Source organism: Phocoena phocoena, chromosome 18 (genome assembly GCF_963924675.1).
Source record: "Phocoena phocoena chromosome 18, mPhoPho1.1, whole genome shotgun sequence".
NCBI lineage: Eukaryota > Metazoa > Chordata > Mammalia > Artiodactyla > Phocoenidae > Phocoena > Phocoena phocoena.
The window spans coordinates 23,381,034-23,404,134 of NC_089236.1; the positions used below are offsets into that span (position 1 = coordinate 23,381,034).

The window sequence follows — 23,101 nt, forward strand, 5'->3', positions numbered from 1 at the left end:
CACTGAAATCCAGGATAAGTGAACCTTGTCAGTACCAAGTTGGCTGCCTTACTCTGAAGGGAAACTCCAAGTCAGGGAAAAGGGCACACAGCAGAGGTGAAATATTGGAGCAAGAAGACACTGTAGAACTCATCTGCTTCAAATCCCTCTCTTTACAAACAGGAATCATGAAACAAGGGTACACAGCGAGTGGCAATTAGAACCAGTCTTCTGTGTCCAGATCCATCATTTTTCTTTCACTGTTCCAGGCCATTGTCTGTGGGCCGTTCCTTCATTTATCAGCCACTGGCCACCTGCAACGTGACAGTCACTGGCTCATAAAGGAAAGTGTGAGACGTATCCCCATCCCCCTTCCTCCTCCGACCATGGTTCTGATCTTACGAGGAATCCCTGAAGGTTAGTGGAGACTGGCCTGTCACTTGATGGATTACTTTGGGTACACTGAAAAAATTCTGAGTAAAGGATACTGAAGTAGCTAAGTGGCATCTTGACCATAGTCTACGGGGCCCTTGATTCCATGGAGTGTGATGTCTAAGAGTAAGGCCTTATGGTGTGGTGGTGACGGTGTGGGAAGTGACATGGGGAATCTTTACCATGCGGATCTTGACAACTGCCCCACTCACCTTGCACTAGGAGCTGTAGGGCCCGCCAGCCCTTGGAGGGCCACAGGGTAGATTTCATACGTGTGTGGTGTGGGGAGGATGTCGTTTGGTATGCCACTCAGTCAAGTAGTCAGCTAGTGGCTGTGCTTACATATAGCTCTTCAAAATGGCATCTGCCTGTCATAGGCTTCTTTTTATTTCTTTTTAAAGTATAAGGATAGCAGTAGAAGAACAGTGCCACAGAACATTTAGAAAACAGAAAATATGTACAGTTTGAATCCCATGACAATTTATCACTTTCGCATACATGTTTTTATATAATTGTGGTCAGGGTCTTATACAGAATTCTCACCTAGATTTAGTACCCCAAGTATTTATTATGTACCTGTGCTGTATCCACTCAGTCCTGAGGATAATAAAAGTGAGTAACAATCCTAATAATAGTGATGCCTTCCTGGAAGGTTATAGTTTTCGAAAGCACCATGTCACGTATGACATTTTGTCTTCACAGCACCCCGGGGGATAGGTATAGGTTATTATCTATGATTTACGTAAAAGAAAGTTCAGAGATACCCTGCCTAAAGTTATCTAGTACATAAATAACGGTGACAGAATTAGAACACGGATCCCTTTCGGCCATGCTGTCTCACTTGCTTGGATACGGTGAGTGGCCTAAAGGAGTTGGCGGTTTTGTTGAGGAAACAAACACAGGTGATTCGGTTTATTCCAAATGTATAAGTGGCCAGCTGCCACAGAAGTGACGGGAAATGTGCTGAGATACGGAAAATGTACAAATAGCCTGGAATAAATGCCCTTAAGAGATACGGGACTTGTGCTATGTATAAAAATATATGTCGGAGGTGGTGAAGAAAAGGAGAGAGCTTTCTATGAACGTAACTGGACAGAACATCTAAAGGAGATAGGCTGTATCGGTAGGATTGAACCTGAATGCCAGGCTCAATCTGATTTTCCCATGGGTTATTGGAAAGCATCGGAGTTTTTCCTATGGGTTATTGGAAAGCATCAGAGTTTTTCCTATGGGTTATCAGAAAGCATCTGAGTTTTAAATTGGAGATTGACAAGATGAAAGCGGCATTTTAGAAACTGATCTGGTAATATCAGGTAAGGTGGACTGGAAGAGGAAGAAACCAAAGGCATAGACAAGGTAGGAGGTTCTTGGGGTGGTCCAAGTAAGAAACGAGGAGAAGGGACAGTAGAGCGCTGGTAGTGGAAATGGGGAAGGGGAATGAGAGACATTTCACAGATACTTGATAGAATTCAGGTCTAGGGAGGCCTTAGGGGATAGAAGAGAATGAATCAAAGGCCTGCAAGTGGAAGAATGATGGCGCTACTAGTAGAAACAGAAAAGTTAGAGGAAAATGCAGTCTGACATGTGAGGTGAATTGGACTTTAGCCATAAAATTACAGAATTTTAGAAGAACCACCACATCAGGAAGGACTTGGATTCACACATTTTTCAAAATAAGGACATTCCTTTCAAGGAAGCCTTAAATAGAAGTCCTGTATTGTAAAACAGAAGCAAGTTGTAATGGAGTGGGAATTCTAGCGATCCGCTCCTTGGACCTTCCATGTCACCTCTGTAGAGGTGACGGGGTTCCATAAAGCATTATTCAGAGATGGTGGACCCTACCCAGCACGCTCATTTTTAGACAACTGATCTGAGGCTTAAAGATGTTGCATAACTTGCCCCAGGTCAACTAACTGTTAGTGGAAGAGCCAAGGCTAAAACTTAAGCATGTAGTATGTCCCCTACCACCTCATGACCACCTCTCATTCTGAATTTGAAATGGGCAGTGATCATTTCAAGCAAACAAACCCAGTGGTCAGTTGGTGATAAGGAACAGAAGTTAAAGAGTTAAGTGTGACGATAGTTGAACCCGTGAGAATGAAAGAACTCTGATCAAAGGAAACAGAGAAGAAAAAGTGGTGACTGAGCTTTGGCAAAAGTATCAAAGTTAGAGGATAAAAGGAGAAAGTAACCTTCTTATCCATGTGTACCGGGCCCGCAGAGGGAAGAAAAAAACCAATGAAGACGAAATAAAAAATTAGGAGGAAAAAGACCAGGACTTCTTATGTAACAGAAGCAAATGAGGCAGGTGGTTTAAGGGGACAGAGTCAGTGATGTCAAATATCACATGGTACGAAGACTGAGAAAATAGTCACTGAAAATCTTTCAGAGGACAGTTTCATCGGGTGATTAATGAGAAAGCTGAGGTTTCAGGTGGTGAGACAGTAGATGCAGTGGGTATGCACCATGTATTCGAGAGGCTTTGCAGCAGAAAGCAAATAGCACTAAAGTTAAGCAGGTCACAGGAATAATGAAGTGAAAGGAAGAACGAAAGGCTTTTATCAGGCTGAAGAAACCGTATTCTTGGTTCTTAGGGGCTTGGGTAGGCGTAGGGGAACAAAAACAAAACAAAAGCAAAGCACAGTTCTAGCTCAGTAAGTTATTTAAAAAGAGCTTTTCTAAATGGATAAACTACTTTGACCATTTCTTAAAGTAATTGACAAGGACTCTTCGAGGGGAAATTTGTGCCTTTGAGTAGCTTAACCTTTAAGAAGTCTTAAAAAAAAACTCCATGATATCTAGTTTCAGATATTGAAAAACCTCTTCTTGCAGCCCTTTAATGATTCCTTCTAAGTATCACAGAAATTAGAGTTAAAAGGTAGACCGAGAAAAGATTTATTAGATAACCTTGTTCATTCTCCTGCCAAGTGCAGAATTGTTACTTATTGTGCATTTTCTAGTCTGCAGTGCTTTTTACTGTGTCAAGTGAATGGTGTTCTCACCACTTCCTTTGGAATACTATTTCATAATCCTGTTGATCTCACTGTGCGGAAACCCTCGATCCCCATCCTGATGTTTCCTCCCTACCGTATACTTTGTACACCATTAACAATTTGTCCTTAATAACCTCCATCTGCACTGATCCACGTCCAGTTTGCAATCTCTAAGCACCTGGAACACCTACACCAGTAGACACGTAATTCTTCAGGGCATATTACAACTATCAGGGTAAAGGATGTGTATGTGATAAAAGATAAAGAGTCTACTAATTTTACGTTTCTAATGATGGAAGTTTCTTTCTATATTCCAGAGATTTGGGGTAGGAATGAGTCAAAAGAACAGTGAAGTTTTTAAGAAAGGGGCAAAGTCTTTCTAACTTACGATCCAACATCCCACTGTTCTTTTGAATGAGTCAAAAGAACAGTGAAGTTTTTAAGAAAGGGGCAAAGTCTTTCTAACTTACGATCCAACATCCCAGTAAAAGGTATTCCCCAATTACTGAAGAGATAAGTTGGAACATTCTGGGTAGAGAATGTGAAACTCTTAAGGTAGGACCAGGACTTAGACTTGAAGCATGGATTTATAGAGTTAGAGATGAAGCACAAACTAGATATCCTCTGATATCCTTGAAAATGTGCTCCCATATGGTCAATTTGTCCCTTTTGTGATGGGTTGTTCTCAGAGAAGGTTTTGGCAGATGTCCATTTGAGGTTCTATCCTGTGCTCCTAAGACAGTGGTCCTGGCTTCACCAGCTTTATCCTCACGGATCTTACAGGCTGATCATGCCCCGATAGAGGGGCCCAGATGGAAGCTTGAACATACAGTGGATTATGTTACAGGAGAGGAACAGTGAGCTTGGGGGAGCCACCTCTTTTATGTCAACCAATAAGCAAGCCTTTTCTTTGTCCCAGAAGGAGACATCAGGGTTGTGTGCTACAAACACTAACTTGGGAAATGGGCCATAAAAGAGCTGTCAGGGCCTTGCTTCGAAGTTCAAAACCCTGTGGATCCTACTTTCTCTCAGATATCTTGACAATATGTCATAGAAACCTTAAGCTCAAATTTGGACAAATTATCTTCACCCATACTTGCTTCTTTCTGTATTTTCCTTTTCACGGAGGCACTGAGTCGTTCTCAACATTTTCCTCATCCACCAGGTCATTGGATTTTTTTTAGCTCTACCTCTTAAATATCTCTTACGTTTCACCCTCTGCACATCACTGACTTGGGTTCTACCCTCGTTATAAAAAGGTCAGAATTAAATAGACAATTGCAATAGGCTCTAACCTGGCATCCCTGCCCCCACTTCCCCCTCCTGCAAGCCAGTATCCTAAAATGCAGAATTGTTCGTGTAACTCCTGTGTTGAACACTCTTCACTCATTAAGCCTTCCAGGTAAAATCCAAGCTCCTTATCCTGGTCCACCTACTTCTCCAGCTCCATCTACTGACATTTCCTGTAAGCTTTCTTACAGACCTTTTACAAGAGGGAAGACATATGGGAACATAGGTATATGTATAACTGATTCACTTTGTTATAAAGCAGAAACTAACACACCATTGTAAAGCAATTATACCCCAATAAAGATGTTAAAAAAATGAATTTCTTTGGATAATTTTTTCTCTCTTGATTTTTAGAATATTAAAATATAACTACCTGGGTATGGGGGGATGGAGCATGGGGAGTAGTTATCTTCCATGCCAAAAAAAAAAAAAAAAAAGAATTGCTTGCTGGCAAGCATGCACCTCTTGCCACTTTTAAACTCAGTATCATTTAAAACGTAGCATTCCTTGGCATGTGGTAGGCATGTAATATATATGCAGCATAAATATTTCTTGAGTGGCTGAAAGTAAAAATAGGCTTAGCTTAAATGCAAGAAGGGTTTGACTTGGGGAATTATTTAGTTCCACCTTCTCTCTGTGTACTCCCTTCAACCAGTTATAATGATGGAGCTCTTTTGACAGACATTGGATGATAGTTTAGCTAAATGAAAACACAAAAAGAGGGTACGGATATCGCTTATATCTACTTTGAAGACAACCCCAAACTCGCCACCTACTAATAACTGTAATTCTCTTGTTAAATTAAACAACTCTACTACAAATACAGACAAATCAAATTAATTTTACTTTTCTAAGGAACCAGTGAGTCATTACAATACTTCTCGCCTTTTTTGTTCTAGTGGAAAACGATAAAAAGCACGGCACGTCAAGTGGCTATCTAAAACTACTGTCCTGTCTTCTGACCCTTAAAACACACCCATATTAACTTTCAGTTATGTCTCTGGCAAAATGTATAACAAAAGCATTCACCCATCTCATTAATTCTGTGACTCTGTCAGCAATAGTCTGAACTTTTTAAAAAAATTTATTTTATTAAAGTATAGTTGACTTACAATGTTAATCTTTGCTGTACAGCAAAGTGCTTCCGTTATACATATATATGTATATGTGTGTGTGTGTGTGTGTGTGTGTGTGTGTATATATACACACACATTCTTTTTCATATTCTTTTCCATTATGGTTTATCACAGGATATTGAATATCGTTCCCTGTACTATACAGTAGGATATCGTTGTTTATCCATCCTATAAATAACAGTTTGCATCTGCTAATCCCAAACTCCCACTCCACCCCTCCCCCAGTTCCTCCCTTCCCCCTTGGCAACGACAAGTCTGATCTCTGTGTCTGTGAGTCTGTTTCGTAGATAAGTTCATTTGTGTCATATTTTAGATTCCACAGATAAGTGATATCATATGGTATTTGTCTGTCTCTTTCTGAAGGATCTGAGCTTTTACATCATGCCTGAGGCAGGCTTAGGCTCTAGGACGCTTAGTCAGTAGTAACGCTTTTGAATGGTCACAAGTTGGTCCACTTCACTAAATGGCGTTAAAGACCCAAGTCTCTTGTTTACGTGCTTGGACACACCTTTGACTATAATGGAAATGAGAGTTCCCCTTCTGTAGGCTCTTGAAGCCACCTTATTACAATATGCAATTGTAACTGGAACCTGCCTGATGAGCTTAAGCACCGCTTCCTGGCAGAGCTCTTCTTCTCCCTCCGGGGGAGTCAGAAAAGCAGCAACATCTCCACCCTGGACAGAACTCACAGTGGTACCCAAAGGCTGAACCATCTGCCAAGCCTTGGTTCTGTGCTGGGCCAGGCCTGCTGCACTGCTTGCTGTTGGAGCCTGGCAGAGAGGTGTGTCTACTCCGTGGTCACAGACGAGGACCATGCAGGAACGCACCATTTGTGGTCGGCAGAGCATAGGCTGCAATATTCAGTCTCAAGAAATATTTCCACAGACTCTTAGTTTTCCATCCTCATGTAGCCAGCCCTAAGACATCGTCAAAGTAGCAGTCACTGGTAAGGCCTGTCTGGCTCCTTGTAGACTTGTTGATCCAGTAGCACCTGCTGGAGCCTGCTCAAAGTGCCCTTTCTTTATGACTCCAGCTTTGGACATGGGGACAGGAGCCTTACAGCACCTTGACTAGGCTTAGTCTGGCCTGCCCTTGCCATCTCTTGCTGGTTCCTGATGCGCTGCCTGCCCTCTGTGGTTCATTTTCCTTAAAAAACCTGGATCCTTAACTGTGTGATGGCCTCAGGACACCACTCAGTGTTGGCAATTAATGTGGGCCTGTTCTCTGCTAAACTCTCCTCAGTAATTTCATTTGAACCCAGTTATCATCCAGGCTGTTAACAGATCACCCCTTCCTGGAGAGACCGTTTCCACTCATCCATGAGCTTCATTATTTATATTTTTCTTAAATAATACAATCATCATCCTAGTTAGTATTTTTTTTTGGACACACCTTTGACTGTAATGGAAATGAGAGTTCCCCTTCTGCTCTGTTTCCTCCTATACCTCTTCAAGCCGTTAAAACACATCCATATGTTATTTCATCACAGAAGGAATTCCCTGTGACTTCTCTTTATAAAATATTCTGATCCCGTCTACATACACCTTTGGGTTTGTTGTTTTCAAGTTCTGGATTGTGTTTCTACTGGGACTGCCTCCCAAGATCCCTTTTTAGAAGTATAAGAGCATCTTTCTAGTGACCTTTTAAGTCTAACTGGCTCAACTTGCCTTGGACCAGTCTTAATTTGAGTGCCTTCAGGTAGAATCTTTACATGCTCAAAATGCTCCCAATAATTTCCTATATTCTTTTATTTGGCCAACTCTGTTAATTTATATAAACTAGCTAAATATCTATCCTGTAACCAGTTCCAGTCCTGGGAACACCTGCCAAGCCATCTAAGTTGTCCTTTGTCCCTCCCTACCTACCCTTTGTCCTTCTGACAGAGTCCTTATCATCTAATGGAAACAGTATCCTTAACTCTTTGTCCAATGTGCTAGTCCTTCTTTAAGGCCTATCTTAAGTGAGAAATTTCCCTCCAATGAGATTCCACTACCCTAATGATTCTACCATCCCATATATGCAGGTCTCTGATCATTAAATTTGATCTCCTATTAAATCATTCTCCATTTTGAGTCCTAATATCAAGTCTGGGAGAATATGAGTTAAATCTTTTTCTCTGTTTTTAAATTAAAAATAATAAAAGAGGGCTTCCCCGGTGGCGCAGTGGTTGAGAGTCCGCCTGGCGATGCAGGGGACACGGGTTCGTGCCCCAGTCCGGAAGGATCCCACATGCCGCAGAGCGGCTGGGCCCGTGAGCCATGGCCGCTGAGCTTGCGCGTCCGGAGCCTGTGCTCCGCAACGGGAGAGGTCGCAACAGTGAGAGGCCCGCGTACCGCAAAATAATAATAATAATAATACTAAAAGAACTAAAAATAGTCGAGCCTCAATGTTTCACATACTGGCTTGCTGTACAATTCTTCATTTCTAGTTTCCAGAGAAAACGATTCACCAACCTTTGCTTTATCTACCTTTTGCAGTTATGTATAAGGACATAGACTTACTCACCTTAAACACTCCTAACGACAGTTCTATCTCACCTTCCCAATAGGCCCTGCTTCCCCACACACTCACACAAATTACTTGCATAGTATTATAAATGAGTCTGTATATGCTTTTCAGGAAATTTTTTCATATTTGAAATAAAAACTTTGTTAAAGTAGCTAAAGTCAAATAGTTGTTGCTAACAGTTTTATCAAAACATGGATTAAAAAGGTAAGATAATTGCACAAAATGTGCCACTTTTTCAAAGAGTTACTTAGTTTGCTGGGAGCAGTAGCTAGGAGGCTAAGTTTTAGAATTACTCTTCTACTCTTGGGCAAATAGATCAATCACTTATAAAAGTTGATCTTCAGTTATAAATGGACGTGATTACCTCTTTTATAGAGTTTAAAAGACCTGGTGGCTTTTGTTGGAATGCACAGAATCTACATAAACGCCTATATGTTTTTGTTTTTGAACTTTATAGGAAATTAATGTGTTGACAGTCGCATTGGTCAACCAAGACCGAGAGAACAATATTGAGAAAAGAAGCCAAGGCTTAAAATCAGAGAAAGAAGCTCTGCTGATCGGTAAGGAACTTCTGTTTTCCTCATCTGTTCTCTCATAGGTAATAATTCACTTACACAATATTTAAGTAATTCACCTCCAACTTGTTAATTTAAAAGCTTTGTCAGAGGTAGGATTAACTTCATCAAGATTGTATTATACACATTTCAAATTAGGGGCATGCAAGCCAGTAGGGACTTTGCTCTTCTGTAACTATGTATATTAGTTGGTTATCCAACGTAAAACTGAGTACGAGGAAAACAGATTAACTTGCATGTCACATGTTATAAATCTGAATTTCAAAATGTGGACACAACTGGACGCCAGGTTGGGTTCAGTGCAAAAGTTTCACACCAAGCCAGATCCCCAGGCTCAGGAGCGGCCACGTCCTGAGGTCAGTCCCAAGGCCAGACCTGAAATGCTGATGATACAGGGACATCTAGACTACAGTGCTAGGCCAATCTAGGACAGTCTAGCCAGGCTTCCCTGCCCAAGTCTGGACTCATTTATCCAAGATAAATAAGACGAGCTGGCCACTGAGGAAGGGGAAGGAAGAAGCAAGGAAGTTGCTGTTCACCTAAACATATTCAGTTGCCCCACGAAATATATCTAAGTTGGCTTTTTCTTTGTCAGGACCAGAGAGAGCTCTAAATATTCTCTCTTTTCTTATGTATTTATTTTTTATTGAAGTATAGTTGAATTACAATGTTGTGTTAATTACTGCTGTACAGAAAAGTGACTCAGTTATACATATATGTATACATTCTTCTTCGTATTCTTTTCCATTATGGTTTATCACAGGATATTGAATATAGTCCCCTGTGCTGTACAGTCGAACCTTGTTGTTTATCCATCCTGTATATATACCGGTTTGCATCTGCTAACCCCAGACTCCCAGTCCAACCCTGTCCCCACTTGATAGTGATCAGCGTATACAAAAGCAGTACTTAGTCTCATAAGGAAGTCTTCTCAGTGGGGCTGTGGTGGTACCGTGCCTGGGACCCCACCTTCGAAGCCTGTATATTTAAGGCCGTCTCCAGAGTTCTCAAATCCAGAGAAGGAGAAGCCACCAGCTTCACTCCCTGATGCACAGCATTGATCCAAGCTGCACCTTGGCACTGACCCCAGTGTTAGCGTCCAAGTTTAGCCTGGCTCCTCTATGGCAATGATTAAGAGTGAGGAACAAGGCTGTTGTACACGAGACAAACTGTTCTTCTGTGGTTCGTTATCTGGCAGGAGTACCGCCTGGTTGCAGTTTCTAAATATTGCATGCACTCACCTCAAAATGACAGGTGCATCAGGTCCTGTAGAAGCTGGCACAGGAGGAATTAAATTCAAAAGAGAGTCCCAACTTCATCCATCATCTATAGATTTTCTCAACTACAAGGTTATTGAATATGACATCAACTTAGAGCTACTCCAAGGAAAACCAATTATTTCTTTTCCTCTGTGATGATATACAGCTGTGATAACATGCCGTGCACAAATTTCATAAGACATGCTGATGTGCTATCGGTTCCAGGAACCCAAAATGAACCCGTATGCAGTTAGCAACTGGATTTTTCTCCTATTGGAAAATGTGTCAAACTCTGACAACTGTTTCTCTTTCGCTCAGTGTGACAAAGTTGTGATTTCCCCCATGATACTTTCAGGGTATGAACAGAGCACGTAATTAATGATCTGCTGTAAACTCTCCCTCTTTAAGTCTGAGTAATATAGACCGCTTGATGGTAAAAAAATGGAAATGGGTATCCATTTTCTTTATTTCCTTCCTCTCACAAAAGACCTCTGCTTCTCCTTTTATGTTCTACTTGGAGAACTTAGTTCATTTACAATATCTGCTAAATAGTTACTGTCTATATAGATAGATGGATAGATTATATATATACGCACACTTTATGTTATTTTACATAATAAATTTATTTACAGTATTTATATTATATATAAATTACTCTAGGTGTAGACACGGACACACATACACACACACACACACACACACACACACACACACACACACAGGTCTTCCTCAATTTATGATGGGGTTACATGCCGATAAACTCATCATAGGTTTAAAATATGTAAGTCAAAAATGCATTTAATACACCTAACCTACCAAACGTCGTGGCTTAGCTCAGCCTACCTTAAACACGCTCAGAATACTTATTAGCTAACAGTTGGGCAACATCTAACACAAAGCCTATTTTATAATAAAGTGCTGAATAGCTCATGTAATTTATTAACTACCCTGCTGAAAGTTAAAAACAGAATTGGTTGTGTGGGTCCAGAATGGTGTGTCGGTTGTTCACCCTCATGATCGCGTTGCTAACTGGGAACTTCGTCTCAATACCGCCGTCCAGCATCGGAATATGATACTGCATATCACTAGGTGGGGAAAAGATCAAAATTCAAAATTGGAACTATGGTTTCTACTAAATGTGTACTGCTCTCGCACCATCATAAAGTCAAAAAAATCGTTAAGTTGAACCATTGTAAGTTGGGGACCATGTGTACACACACACACACACACACACACACACACACACACGACACAAACATTTTTTTTCAATCAGCCACCTCACAAGTTTAAAAACAATATGCTTTACACACTGTAGGTTAATGGGAGTAAATACGAGGGTTACGTTTATAACATGTCAACTCTGCTGAGGTCTTCTAATATTAGAAAAAACTTAAAAATTGGTAAATTCAACTGTGTTTGGAATTAAAAATTTAGTAAGTCGGGATCTTCAATAAAAATTAGGTACAGCCAACTCCAAATTTTCCAGGCCTTTTCTCTCACTTTTGGTCTCTTAAACTGGTCCCTTAGATTAGCATTTGAAAGTTCAGCATTGAACAAAAGAAAAACAGCATGTGACACTCAATTTGAATGAATATATGAGACTTGTTAGGTAGAAGGGAGGCTGGAGACTTAAGGTTTGGTTAAATTTAGGAATTTAATTTTCCCTCCATTTCTCCATTACCTCTCCACCACAATATTTTATTTTACTCTGTTTAATGTAAGTTTTATTACAGATGTGACTTCCTGCCCAAACCCTACCCCCAAATTCCTAGGTACTTACACTGTTTTGTAGTCAAAGAGAGAGTAAACATTCAAAAGAATGCCAGGGTAGAGAAGAGTTTCCAAGACTGGCTAAACAGATCTTGCCAAAGGGTGCAGTTGTCCCCGCCATTAAACGTGCCTCTCTGCTAATTGAGTTTGGCCGTTCATGTTTTGTAGAAATCTAAATGTTGGGACCATAAAGACCTCTCCTGCAGCTTCTGGAATCCAGATAAGGACTGTGATAGAGACGGAATGACAGAATATGGGTCCAAAACTGCTCTGGACCAGGCTAGAGAGAGAAGGGAGTTTCTGGTGCTGGGGCTACTCTTTTCTGAAGAATACTTGTGGGGAGAATGATTCTGGGAGCCCCCTGGACTTCTGATACATCTGGAGGGGTCAGGAATACTCTGCAATTTCCCTGGAATCTTCCCTTGGAATAACTAAACCCATATGTAGGGTAGGCCTGCTCTAAGTCACTCTGAAAGGCTAGGAGCACAGCAGAAAATCTCCCTTGTATTGGAAATGCTTATCGGCAAAATCTTCAGCACGTGTAGATGCGCTATACGCAAATATATTCAGGTAACCCCCTGTTGGGACACACAGATGTTATATAAAAAATGCACAGTGGCACAAATCTTGATTGCCTGGAAGAGAAAAGGGGAGTGAAAGATAAGCTATTCAGATGGATCTCATCTACAGAAAACATAAAACTGAGGCTACAGCTTCCTAAATAATGAGCAGTCCTAGTTACTTGTGACATTAATTTATCCGGACAAAAGAGTATATTCTTTCCAGAGAGTCTCACGACCGTCTTATAAAATTGGTGTCTTTAAGACATATAAATTTTATATACATTACAGAAGATCAATGGAATTTCATCAGTAACACTACTTGGAGCTTTGCAGATTTCGATCCTGAGTCCCTTGGGAGACCCACCATGCTACCAAACTTTCTGCTTGACAGTGAACGTAGCATCAAGCGCTATGTTCCAACTCAACTAAAGTAGCTAGGCCCTTAGGAAGCACTTCATTATTGATTGCTAGATTATTTATTATGCAATCAATCCTTGTGAAGACAGGTTGGCATATAATTGAACCTAAAAGAATTACATTTTTATGGGAGTTTTGGAGGGTAGCATTTTATATCTCAAAACTGTATGCTAACCACACATTAGGTCAGCTTGACATTGCCTAGTGTCTATGCCAGAGCTCCTCGTTCCTTCCACATGTGCCCTACATGTTGGATTTGGCATGCGTTGAACTTGTGTGGGAGAGGATGAGTCAGTACTTCTGGTTTAGGACCAAAGCTCTGGAGCCGTGTTTGGTTGGAAACCCCTGGCTATTGTTACGAAGGAGAATGGATCAAAATTTTTTATTGACAGGCAAATAGCTCTTCTGAGGAGATGTTGACAGTCTAACCCTGGGTCTGTATCACTCCATCTTCTCTTGCTCTTTAATTAATTCCAACACAACACATTTCCAATCCCAGCAGCCCTGACAGGCACCCTGTCAATGCTGGTCATCATTGTAAATCCCATCCAAATATAGTCAAAACCTTCTCAACAGCTCTGTTTATAAAGTTGCTGCTCCAGACTCCCCCAGGCCCCGGAGAACCATCCTCACATTCTTAACGATCAGGCAAGCTTCTTCACATACCATCGTGACTCCTCTGCGGATCAGGACATACATATTATGGGGAACCAAGGTGACTGTTCACATCAAGCCCCTCCCCTCCTACCACCACCACCACCATTTCCATCACTCTCACCATTTAACCCATCTCCTCACAGCCAGCCTATATCTGAATTGGAAATGTCCCCCCTTATACATGGGTGTTAGGAAACAGATGAAGGAGATGTAGAGAAAAACACTTAAAGAAGGTTGAGTGGCGACTTTTTGGTGTTTTCAGTGAATAGAGTTGAGGCTATATTTAGTCCACCTGAGAAAAGTAATCCGGGGAGTGTGTTCTTGTCTGAAAGCTACTGACCATAAAGAATGAGTCATTGACCTAAATCTTATTTCCAAGACACAAATGTCCATATCAGTAAATCAACAAACATTTGTCAAGAGCCTACTCTAAAAATTACCAGCCTTCATTGTGGAAAAGAATCATCTGGGCAGCCTGTTCAAAAGACAGAATCTTTGTCCTCACACACAGAGATTCTGTTTATTGTAAAACTAACATCCAAGGTGATACTGGAGCAGTCACCTCTGGGACTGTGTTTTGGGAGCTGGTGGCCTGCCATGTACCAGGATGTATCTTAGCGGACGGTGGTGATAAGGTGATCTCTTCCCTCAAGAATTTTATAGACTAGTGAGAAAGAAAGTAGTTAGTGACCATGAAACTAAAATCAGAAATACAGAGAAGGAGCTATTTCTGCTGCAGATGCCTTGTGGGAAGAAAGGACAGTTGAGGGAGCCCTAAAGGATGAATAGAGTTTCCTCTGGTTAGATGGGGAGTTGTCAAGGCCATTTCAGATACAAGGAACAATTTACTGAAAGGCCCAAATACAGTCTCAGGAGTTTAGTTAAAATAAGACAGAAAGACAGATATTTTTTTAAAAAACTAAAAACCTAACTGTACAAGATCAGGTATTATAATCACCGAATAAGTAGGAAAAAGGGCTTTTTGGAAAATTAAAGGTTTTTAGAATCCCAAGGCACTTAGAAACATCAGACCAAACCACAAGTGTTTGCTCCCTCTTCTGCTACCCACTCCCAGTCTTGTCTCTCTCCACGTCTCGTAAATGCTTTGTCACTCTGCAGCCACCCACAGACAACTGTCCCCTAGTGGCTTAGTGGGAGACCCAGATTTCACATAACCCCTCCCTGATGGCTCTCAACTTCTGGTCAGTCCTCTGTAGGTTTCCAGCTAATATGACTGTGTCTAGAGACATCTATTCCTCTGCAGAGCTGAGATTCCTGGAAACAGATCCAAAAGAATGTTGCTGTGATTTATGTCAGAGTGTTCTGCCTGTGTTTTCCTCTAGGACTTTTATGGTATCCAGTCTTACGGTTAGTCTTTAACCCATTTTAAGTTTATTTTTGTGTATGGTGTTGGAGAATGTTCTAATTTCATTCTTTTACATGTCGACGTCCAGCTTTCCCAGCACCACTTGTGAAAGAGACTGTCTTTTCTCCACTGTATATTCTTACCTCCTTTATCATAGATTAATTGGCCATAAGTGTGTGGGTTTACTTCTGGGCTATTCTGTCCTGTTCCATTGATCTATATATCTGTTTCTGTGCCAGTATCAATACAATTTTAAGAATAAGAGTCCACAAGAGAAAAAGAAATCTGTATATTATGTTGAGGTAGGTTCCCTCTGTGCCCACTTTCAGGAGAGTTTTTATCCTAAGTGGGTGTTGAATTTTATCACAAGCTTTCTCTGCATCTACTGAGACGACCACATGGTTTGTAGCTTTCAGTTGTTAACGTGGTGCATCACATTGACTGATCTGCAGATACCGGAGAATCCTTGCGTCCTGGGATAAATCCCACTTGATCCTGGTGTATGATGCTTTTAATGTGCTGTTAAGAGTTGATTTCGTAGTATTTTGTTGAGGACTTCTGTATCTATGTTCATCAGTGATACTGGCCTGTAGTTTTCATTTTTTGGTAAAATATCTTTGTCTGGTTTTGGTATCAGGGTGATAGTGATGGTGGCCTCACAGAATGAGTTCAGGAGTGTTCCTTCCTCTGCAATTTTTTGGAAGAGTTTCAGAAGGACAGCTGTTAACTCTGCTCTAAATGTTTGGTAGAATTCGCCTGTGAAGCCATCTGGTCCTGGACTTCTGTTTGTTGGAAGTTTTCACATTATTGATTCAATTTCAGTGCTGGTGATGGTTCTGTTCATGTTTTCTGTTTCTTCCTGGTTCAGTCTTGGGAAATTGTATGTCTCTAAGAACTTGTCCATTTCTTCTAGGTTGTCCATTTTATTGGTGTATAGTTGCTCATACCAGTCTCCTGTGATCCTCTGTATCTCTGTGGTGTTCGTTGTAACTTCTCCTTTTTCATTTCTGATTTTATTGACTTGGCGCCCTCTCTCTTTTTTTCTTGATGAGTCTGGCTAAAGGTTTATCAACTTTGTTTATCTTTACAAAGAACCAGCTTTTTGTTTCATTGATCTTTTCTATTTTTTTCTAAGCCTCTATTTCATTTATTTCTACTCTGATCTTTATGATTTCTTTCCTTCTACTAATGCTGGGTTTCGTTTGTTCTTGCTCTAATTGCTTTAGGTGTAAGGTTAGGTTGTTTGTTTGAGATTTTTCTTGTTTCCTGATGTAAGCTTATCTCACTATAAACTTCCCTCTTAGAACTGCTTTTGCTGTGTCCCGTAGGTTTTGGATCGTGGTGTTTTTGTTGTCATTTGTCTCTAGGTGTATTTTTATTTCCTCTTTGATTTCTTCAGTGATCCATTGGTTGTTGCAAACACTTCTGATTGGTTTCCCAGTTTCCCTTTTGTCTATTCACCATACAGCAGCTTGAAAGAAAATCTGAAAACATAATTCAGCTCCTATCATGCCCCTGCTAAGAACCCTCCCATTGGTTTCCTGCTATGTTTAGAGCTTAATCCAGCCCCCTTACACTGGGGCCCTACGTGATCTGGCTCCCCACCTACCTCTAAACACATGCTGCACCACTCTGAAACCAAGTTTGTTCCTGCCACCCCATTTCCACCTCAGGTCCTTTGCACTCGCTGGTGCCTATACCTGAGTCACCTTCCCCCAGGCTCTCTGTGGCTGACCCCTCTTCATCTGACACACGGACAAATTCACCTTCCTTGACCTCCTATAAAGCAGCCCTCCACCAAGCTTGAGGATACTCCCCGCTCCTGTCTTATTACCTGTTTTGTTTTCTGCAATATGCCCACCACTCTCTGAAAATATCTCCTTTTTTCATCTTCGCATTTATCGTCTGTGTTGCTTACCTAGAATGTAAGTTCTCCAAGAGCAGGAACCTTGTCAGTCTGGGCAATGCTGTGTCCCTAGAACCTTGGCATCTAATTGCTGCTAAGGAAATGAACCAGTAAAAATCTAGCACTACTTGGTTAATTGAAATGTCACTCCCTTGGTCTCGGTGACATCTAAACATGAGAATAAACTAGATGATGTTGGTGGGAAAAGCTCAGAATGCCTTTATGTGCTTGTTTAAATGGGCCTCTTCCTAATGAGGGATTTGCCACATGTTGTCTGGAGCTGGTTTGTGTATCTTTCTAAAGTAGTGTTTCAGGCCCTGAACTGTACAGGAAACTCAAGAGTACTGACAGCCTCCTCTATTCCTTCTTTATTTTCTTAAATTAGCTACTTACAGTTGTATTTTCCACTGTTGGGAAGCCCATTCTTCAATGTGGAGACCTCGCTTCTCCATGGAACCGGCCAAGACCAATTCTCGAGTCATCCCTTTGGAGACCCACCAGTTCAGCAATGGCTGAGCTCTCCACCCTCAGTTCCTAGTGCTCCTTTTACCCAGCCTTTACAGTGTTTATGGTCTTCCAGAGAACCATAAATAGTTTCCAATTCTGGGTTGGTAGCATTTTTCATTGGATTTTGAGTTACAACTATCCTTTTTTTTTTCCCCCCCCCATTCTCAGGAAATATCCCAGTTCCTTTAAAGGAGCTTTAAGAGACTTTAGTTTGATTGTTTAGGAAGCTTCCCCGAAGTGAATCTGATCCAGAGCCAGGGCCTAGAAACTACATTTTCTCAGACGCCGTGACTGATGCTTCTGTGATGCCACTGGCGTGGGCAGGATCAAGGGGGGGAGGAGGGGTGCAGTACTTGGGGGATGATGACTAAGGGTGTTCCCATTTCCACTGCATCTCTAGCGATACTGAAGAACCTGGTTGCCATCCAGAGGAAAAGCTTGGAAAACCTTTATTTAACTACCTGCTTTGACCCCACACGTCTTTAGTGGCAACTGCTCAACTTTTATAAGGAAAAGCTAATGGCTTGTTAATATCAGCTACCACCAAGATGGTTCTAAACACTCTCCTAGGGAAAAATACTCAGGTCCGGATTAGGATTTCTAATCTGATTTTAGAAAGATATATAGAAATCACATGTGCATTTTCCCCTTAGCTTTATGAGCAAAATAGTTTCAATAAAAAGTTTGCATGCCCAAAATATCCAAGTTACTCTGTCCTGAATTCATAACAGGATGAGTTAAGGGCAGGAATCACTGATGAATAATTCCTCAAAGTTACCTGGTATTTGAAAGAGTACTACATCCTTGGTTAGTACTGGTAGCAATTTTTAAGGTTCTTATTTCTCCTGATTTGTCAATAATAGAAGAGTAGAAATTTTAAAGAAGTACACTGGCCATTCTCAGTTCAAGAGGATAAGTTCATGTATTATAACTGTATACTATATTCCTGCTACTATTCTGCTATTCCAGAACACACGAATACTGTCTAAGGGCAGAGTTCCTTGGGGTTACAGACCCAAGATTAGGGCTGTGGGACAGTAAACAGTGAGGGAGGCCGTCATCACAGAGGCAAGAAAAGCGGCCACCCCAGGTCCTCCCACTTCTGGTATCCCTGAATTTCCTCCTTCATCTTCTTAGGTCAAGAGTTGTCTGGGCTTCCCTGGTGGCGCAGTGGTTGAGAGTCCGCCTGCCGATGCAGGGCACACGGGCTTGTGCCCCGGTCCAGGAAGATCCCACATGCCGCGGAGCGGCTGGGCCCGTGAGCCATGGCCGCTGAGCCTGCGTGTCCGGAGCCTGTGCTCTGCAACGGGAGAGGCCACAAAAGTGAGAGGCCCACCTACGGCAAAAAAAAAAAAGAGTTGTCAGCCACTCCCCCATAGCCCCCACCCCCATCCTCTTCTGAACCATCCTATTCATTCTATTGGAGGCATTTAACTGACTTCATGTCACACTCCCAGGGGCATTTATAGGAGAGGCTGCAGGTTATCCAGGAGATGTTGATGATTCTTTGTCCTGTAGGGATATTAACATAAAAAATGTTCTTCTCTATTTGCTGGGGCCCTGGGATACTTGAAAGGCTGCTCAAGCCCGTCTACCTTCTGAGATACCCCCTTGTCCCATGGGAAACTCACACATTCTTGTCACCCAAGGCTACAGCACCCCACCGCCTCCCCTGTGCTCGGCTGGCACAAAGCCAGATTAGTCAGTCTGCGGCCTAAGCGGAAGTCCAGCCAAGGAAAGGAATGGCCGCCTCGCAGGGCCCCCCCCCATCCCCAGTCTCTACAAGCCGCTCTCTTGAGGCGCTCCCTGGGAGCATCGCATTTAAGAGAAGAGAAAAGCTTCTCACTGGGAACACCCTTGCCTTCTCAAAAGCCAGCCAGCACTGACTGCTTCTCCCTTCCCCATCCTCCTTTCCTCCTTATAGGGGGCAGGGGTCTGCCTACCGTTTGTTGGAGGCTCTCTGTGGAAAGCAGTAGACATAGCACCACTTGTCCTCAGCCTGGGACAGCAGGGAAAGCCCCACTCACCATCCTGAAATAGAAGCAGTTCCCCTTGGGAATTCCCTGACAGTCCAGCGGTTAGGACTCGGTGCTTTCACTCCTGAGGGCCCAGGTGCAATCCCTGGTCGGGGAACTAAGATCCCACAAGCCACGCAGCATGGCGAGGCCAAAAAAAAAAAAAAAAAAAAATCAATTCCCCATAAGAATTCTGCCCCCTCTCTCCCACTTAAGGAATGCAAATGAAAATGTTATTTTTTTAAATACTTCTATTCTAATTTATTTTCTAAGTAAATCATTCATGGGATTCTATACTTGAACTCTTATTGGTAACGCACTGACTTACAGTGCCGCCTCACGAGATTTGAGAATTTCAGACACAGGGAAGTAGTTGCCAGGTCTATACAGTTAAAACATAAATTATCAAAGTGGTAGGAGAGGGGACAAAACAATCCCACTTACATATATTAAAAATGGCTATTGGCCACTTAAAGAGATTAAAACTACCATTGTTACCTTCTGTCATCACCATTATTTCATAAGAGAAGGACATTTTAACAAAAAACGAAGAACATAATCTCAGAATCAAACAGTAGTTCCTTATATTTCAGGGAAAAGGTCAGTCTCTGAAGACTGAGGTTTTAGCTTTATGGAGAAATGTTAACTAATCGTCTGTGTTCCTCATTTCACTGTCCACCAAGAAAACCCACATAAAAGCAGCGTTCTGAGGATAGGTCTCGAAAGTACTTGTGTAGACTCTTTGGGTCTCTGCTCTCAGCCTAAGGATAAACGGAGAACTTTTCTTTAAAAACCGACACTCATCCAGAGCATCGCAAGCATCACACAGGAGATCGGGGGGCCATGAGACCCTATCCCAGGTCAATCCAAGGCCACCTGCAAGCCAAAAGTGTCGGTCTGAACCCAGTTTCTTGACAGATAGAAGCATACAGCCTATGGAGCTGACGTCCCCATTTTCACCATTTTGCTTCTGGTTGTAAGAGCATGGAGGGTAGGAGGGTAATGCTTTTACGTCAGCCTCGACGCTACCGTTCAGCTTTCCATCTGTCCGTGCGGTGTTGACAGTTGAATTTCACGATGGAAAAGCCCTCTGATTTATAATCAGACTCCAGCCAAACCGTCCGTTCCTGGGCCTTTTAAAATGATCTTGTAAATTACAGCAGCGAGAAGGAGAGAGCAGGCTAGCTCCCTTAAAACAACAGCGAGATCCAGGGGGAGACAGCAGAGGATTTGTGCCTGCCTCAGTGGCAGTGAGGGGAAATATGGATTAAATCCCCTTTGTAACCAGCAGCTGTAATTATCAGGGGAATTTGACACAGCTGTAGGAGCCGTTTTCCTACTGCAGTCTAGTGAGGGAAAGAAAAGGGATCATTTTATCCTTCCAATAACTACAAGTTTATATTGGCAAATCAAGCATAAAATTGGTCGTTGAAAGGCTTCCAGGAGCCTTTGTTTAGAAATACCTTCATTCATCCATGTGTTTTCTTAGAGTCTCGCTTTTCCAACTACTGTAGTTCCGGGAGACAGTGTTCTGTTGGCCGTGTTACCGTTACCGTCTTCAAAATGTGCAGTTATTGAATGCTTGCCGAGAGCCGTTAGAAATGGCAAGACCGCGACTCAGCCTGACAAAACCGTCACTGGGGTCAGATGGCATTATTCGCCTGAGCCTTTTATTTGCCTCTCAGTAATGTCCGGTGTCTGTCAGTAATGTCCGGTGTTTGTCTTTTTAATGCAGGCATCATATCAACGTTTCTTCACGTCCACCCTTTTGGAGCCAACATAGAATACCTCTGGTCATACATGCAGCAGCTGGACTCCAAGGTAAAGCCTTTTTCTCAACTTGCGTTGCTGAAATGTAGCATGTTGACTGCTGGCTGCAGGTCGAAGCTGCGTGAGCTGCGTTAGGGATATCATAGCGTATAGGAGGTTTATCTGTACTTCTTCACAAGGACTCAGTTTCTGGTAGAGAGTTGTCTTCTTTTCACTTGCTTTTGTCTTTGTAGAAAGAAAAGCAGTTATCGAAAATAACAGTTACTTTCAGCACATGCCAAATTATTTTGAAAAGCATATGAGGGATTTAAAAGTGCAGGTTGGCCTGAAAGTTCCCACGACAACGGAGAAATCATGTCAGGGTGACTGATGGGGCATTATCCTTAGACCATGTTCTCACAGGATTCTATGTTAAGGGCTCCACACAACAGAGGAAAAATCACCTCAAATAACATAAAACTCTGATATGACTCTCAAGAAAACTGTATTAATGGTGGTTTTTTGGAAAAAAAAAAGACTACAAAAGTTCCTCTCAGTTATGCCCCTCGAGGGTCATACCCAGGGTCAGGACATCACTCCTCATTTCCGTGAGGCTAGTTTTCCTCCTCTGCAGACCAGCTGCCCTCCTAGCCCATTGGGGTGTTTGTGCGCCGAAAGAGAAGGGACAGAAAGAGCTCAATTTATGTATCAAATTCCAGTGAATAGTGAGAGAGGCCTCTGTGAAAATCAAGTGATGGCGTTCACCAGTACTGCCTTGGGGAGCCCTGGAAGGGGACAGAGATGCTAGGCCTGTCCCTGGGCAGTTTGCTAAGTGTCCTGCTGAGAAGGAAAATGGAAGTAAGAAGCTCTTCCATAGAGCACAGCAAAGCGCCTGGGATGTGCAGGACCGGGCCCACAGCTCGCTGACCTGAATACACACACATACAGTCATTCTGAATCTTCAGTGGTCAGTATCGATTACACTGCTACACTGTCATCTAATTTTGATTCAGATGATCTTACCAATTCACAATCCCACAACCGCCTGACCTTTCTTTTTCTTTCTTTTTTTTTTTTACATCTTTATTGGAGTATAATTGCTTTACAGTGGTGTGTTAGTTTCTGCTTTATAACAAAGTGAATCAGTTATACATATACATATGTTCCCATATCTCTTCCCTGTTGCGTCTGCCTCCCTCCCACCCTCCCTATCCCACCCCTCCAGGTGGTCACAGAGCACCGAGCTGATCTCCCTGTGCTATGCGGCTGCTTCCCACTAGCTATCTACCTTACGTTTGGTAGTGTATATATGTCCATGCCTCTCTCTCGCTTTGTCACAGCTTACCCTTCCCCCCACCATATCCTCAAGTCCACGCTCTAGTAGGTCTGTGTCTTTATTCCTGTCTTACCCCTAGGTTCTTCATGACATTTTTTTTTCTTAAATTCCATATATATGTGTTAGCATACGGTATTTGTCTCTCTCTTTCTGACTTACTTCACTCTGTATGACAGACTCTAGGTCTATCCACCTCATTAGAAATAGCTCAATGTCGTTTCTTTTTATGGCTGAGTGATATTCCATTGTATATATGTGCCACGTCTTTTTTATCCATTCATCTGTTGATGGACACTTAGGTTGTTTCCATCTCCGGGCTATTGTAAATAGAGCTGCAATGAACATTTTGGTACATGACTCTTTGTGAATTATGGTTTTCTCAGGGTATATGCCCAGTAGTGGGATTGCTTGCACTTGACCTTTCTAATGGGTCTTATACTTCAGCTTTGAGAGAAGTCATCTGGAACAAAACGTGTTTTTCAGGCATAGAGATCCATGCCCTCTTATTCTCCCGCAGCTGGTGACAGGGCAGACCATACAGAGTGAGATGGAAAGAGGAGACTGGAAGAGTCTTGACGTTCGGAATCACGTCATTGCCTTCCCTGTGGCCTCCCCTCACTTCCACGGGGGGAGGGGAGGGTGA

General features: G+C 42.2%; 1 protein-coding gene across 2 annotated transcripts in view; it reads left to right on the plus strand.

Moving 5' to 3' along the window:
• ENOX1 (ecto-NOX disulfide-thiol exchanger 1) overlaps window positions 1–23,101 on the plus strand; it is a 214,126-nt gene that overhangs the window by 169,009 nt on the left and 22,016 nt on the right. For both annotated transcript variants that reach the window (XM_065895901.1, XM_065895902.1), the window contains 2 exons: window positions 8,796–8,898; window positions 21,109–21,194. In XM_065895901.1, the coding sequence (XP_065751973.1) occupies window positions 8,796–8,898; window positions 21,109–21,194 (189 nt within the window). The remainder of the gene's footprint in view (window positions 1–8,795; window positions 8,899–21,108; window positions 21,195–23,101) is intronic.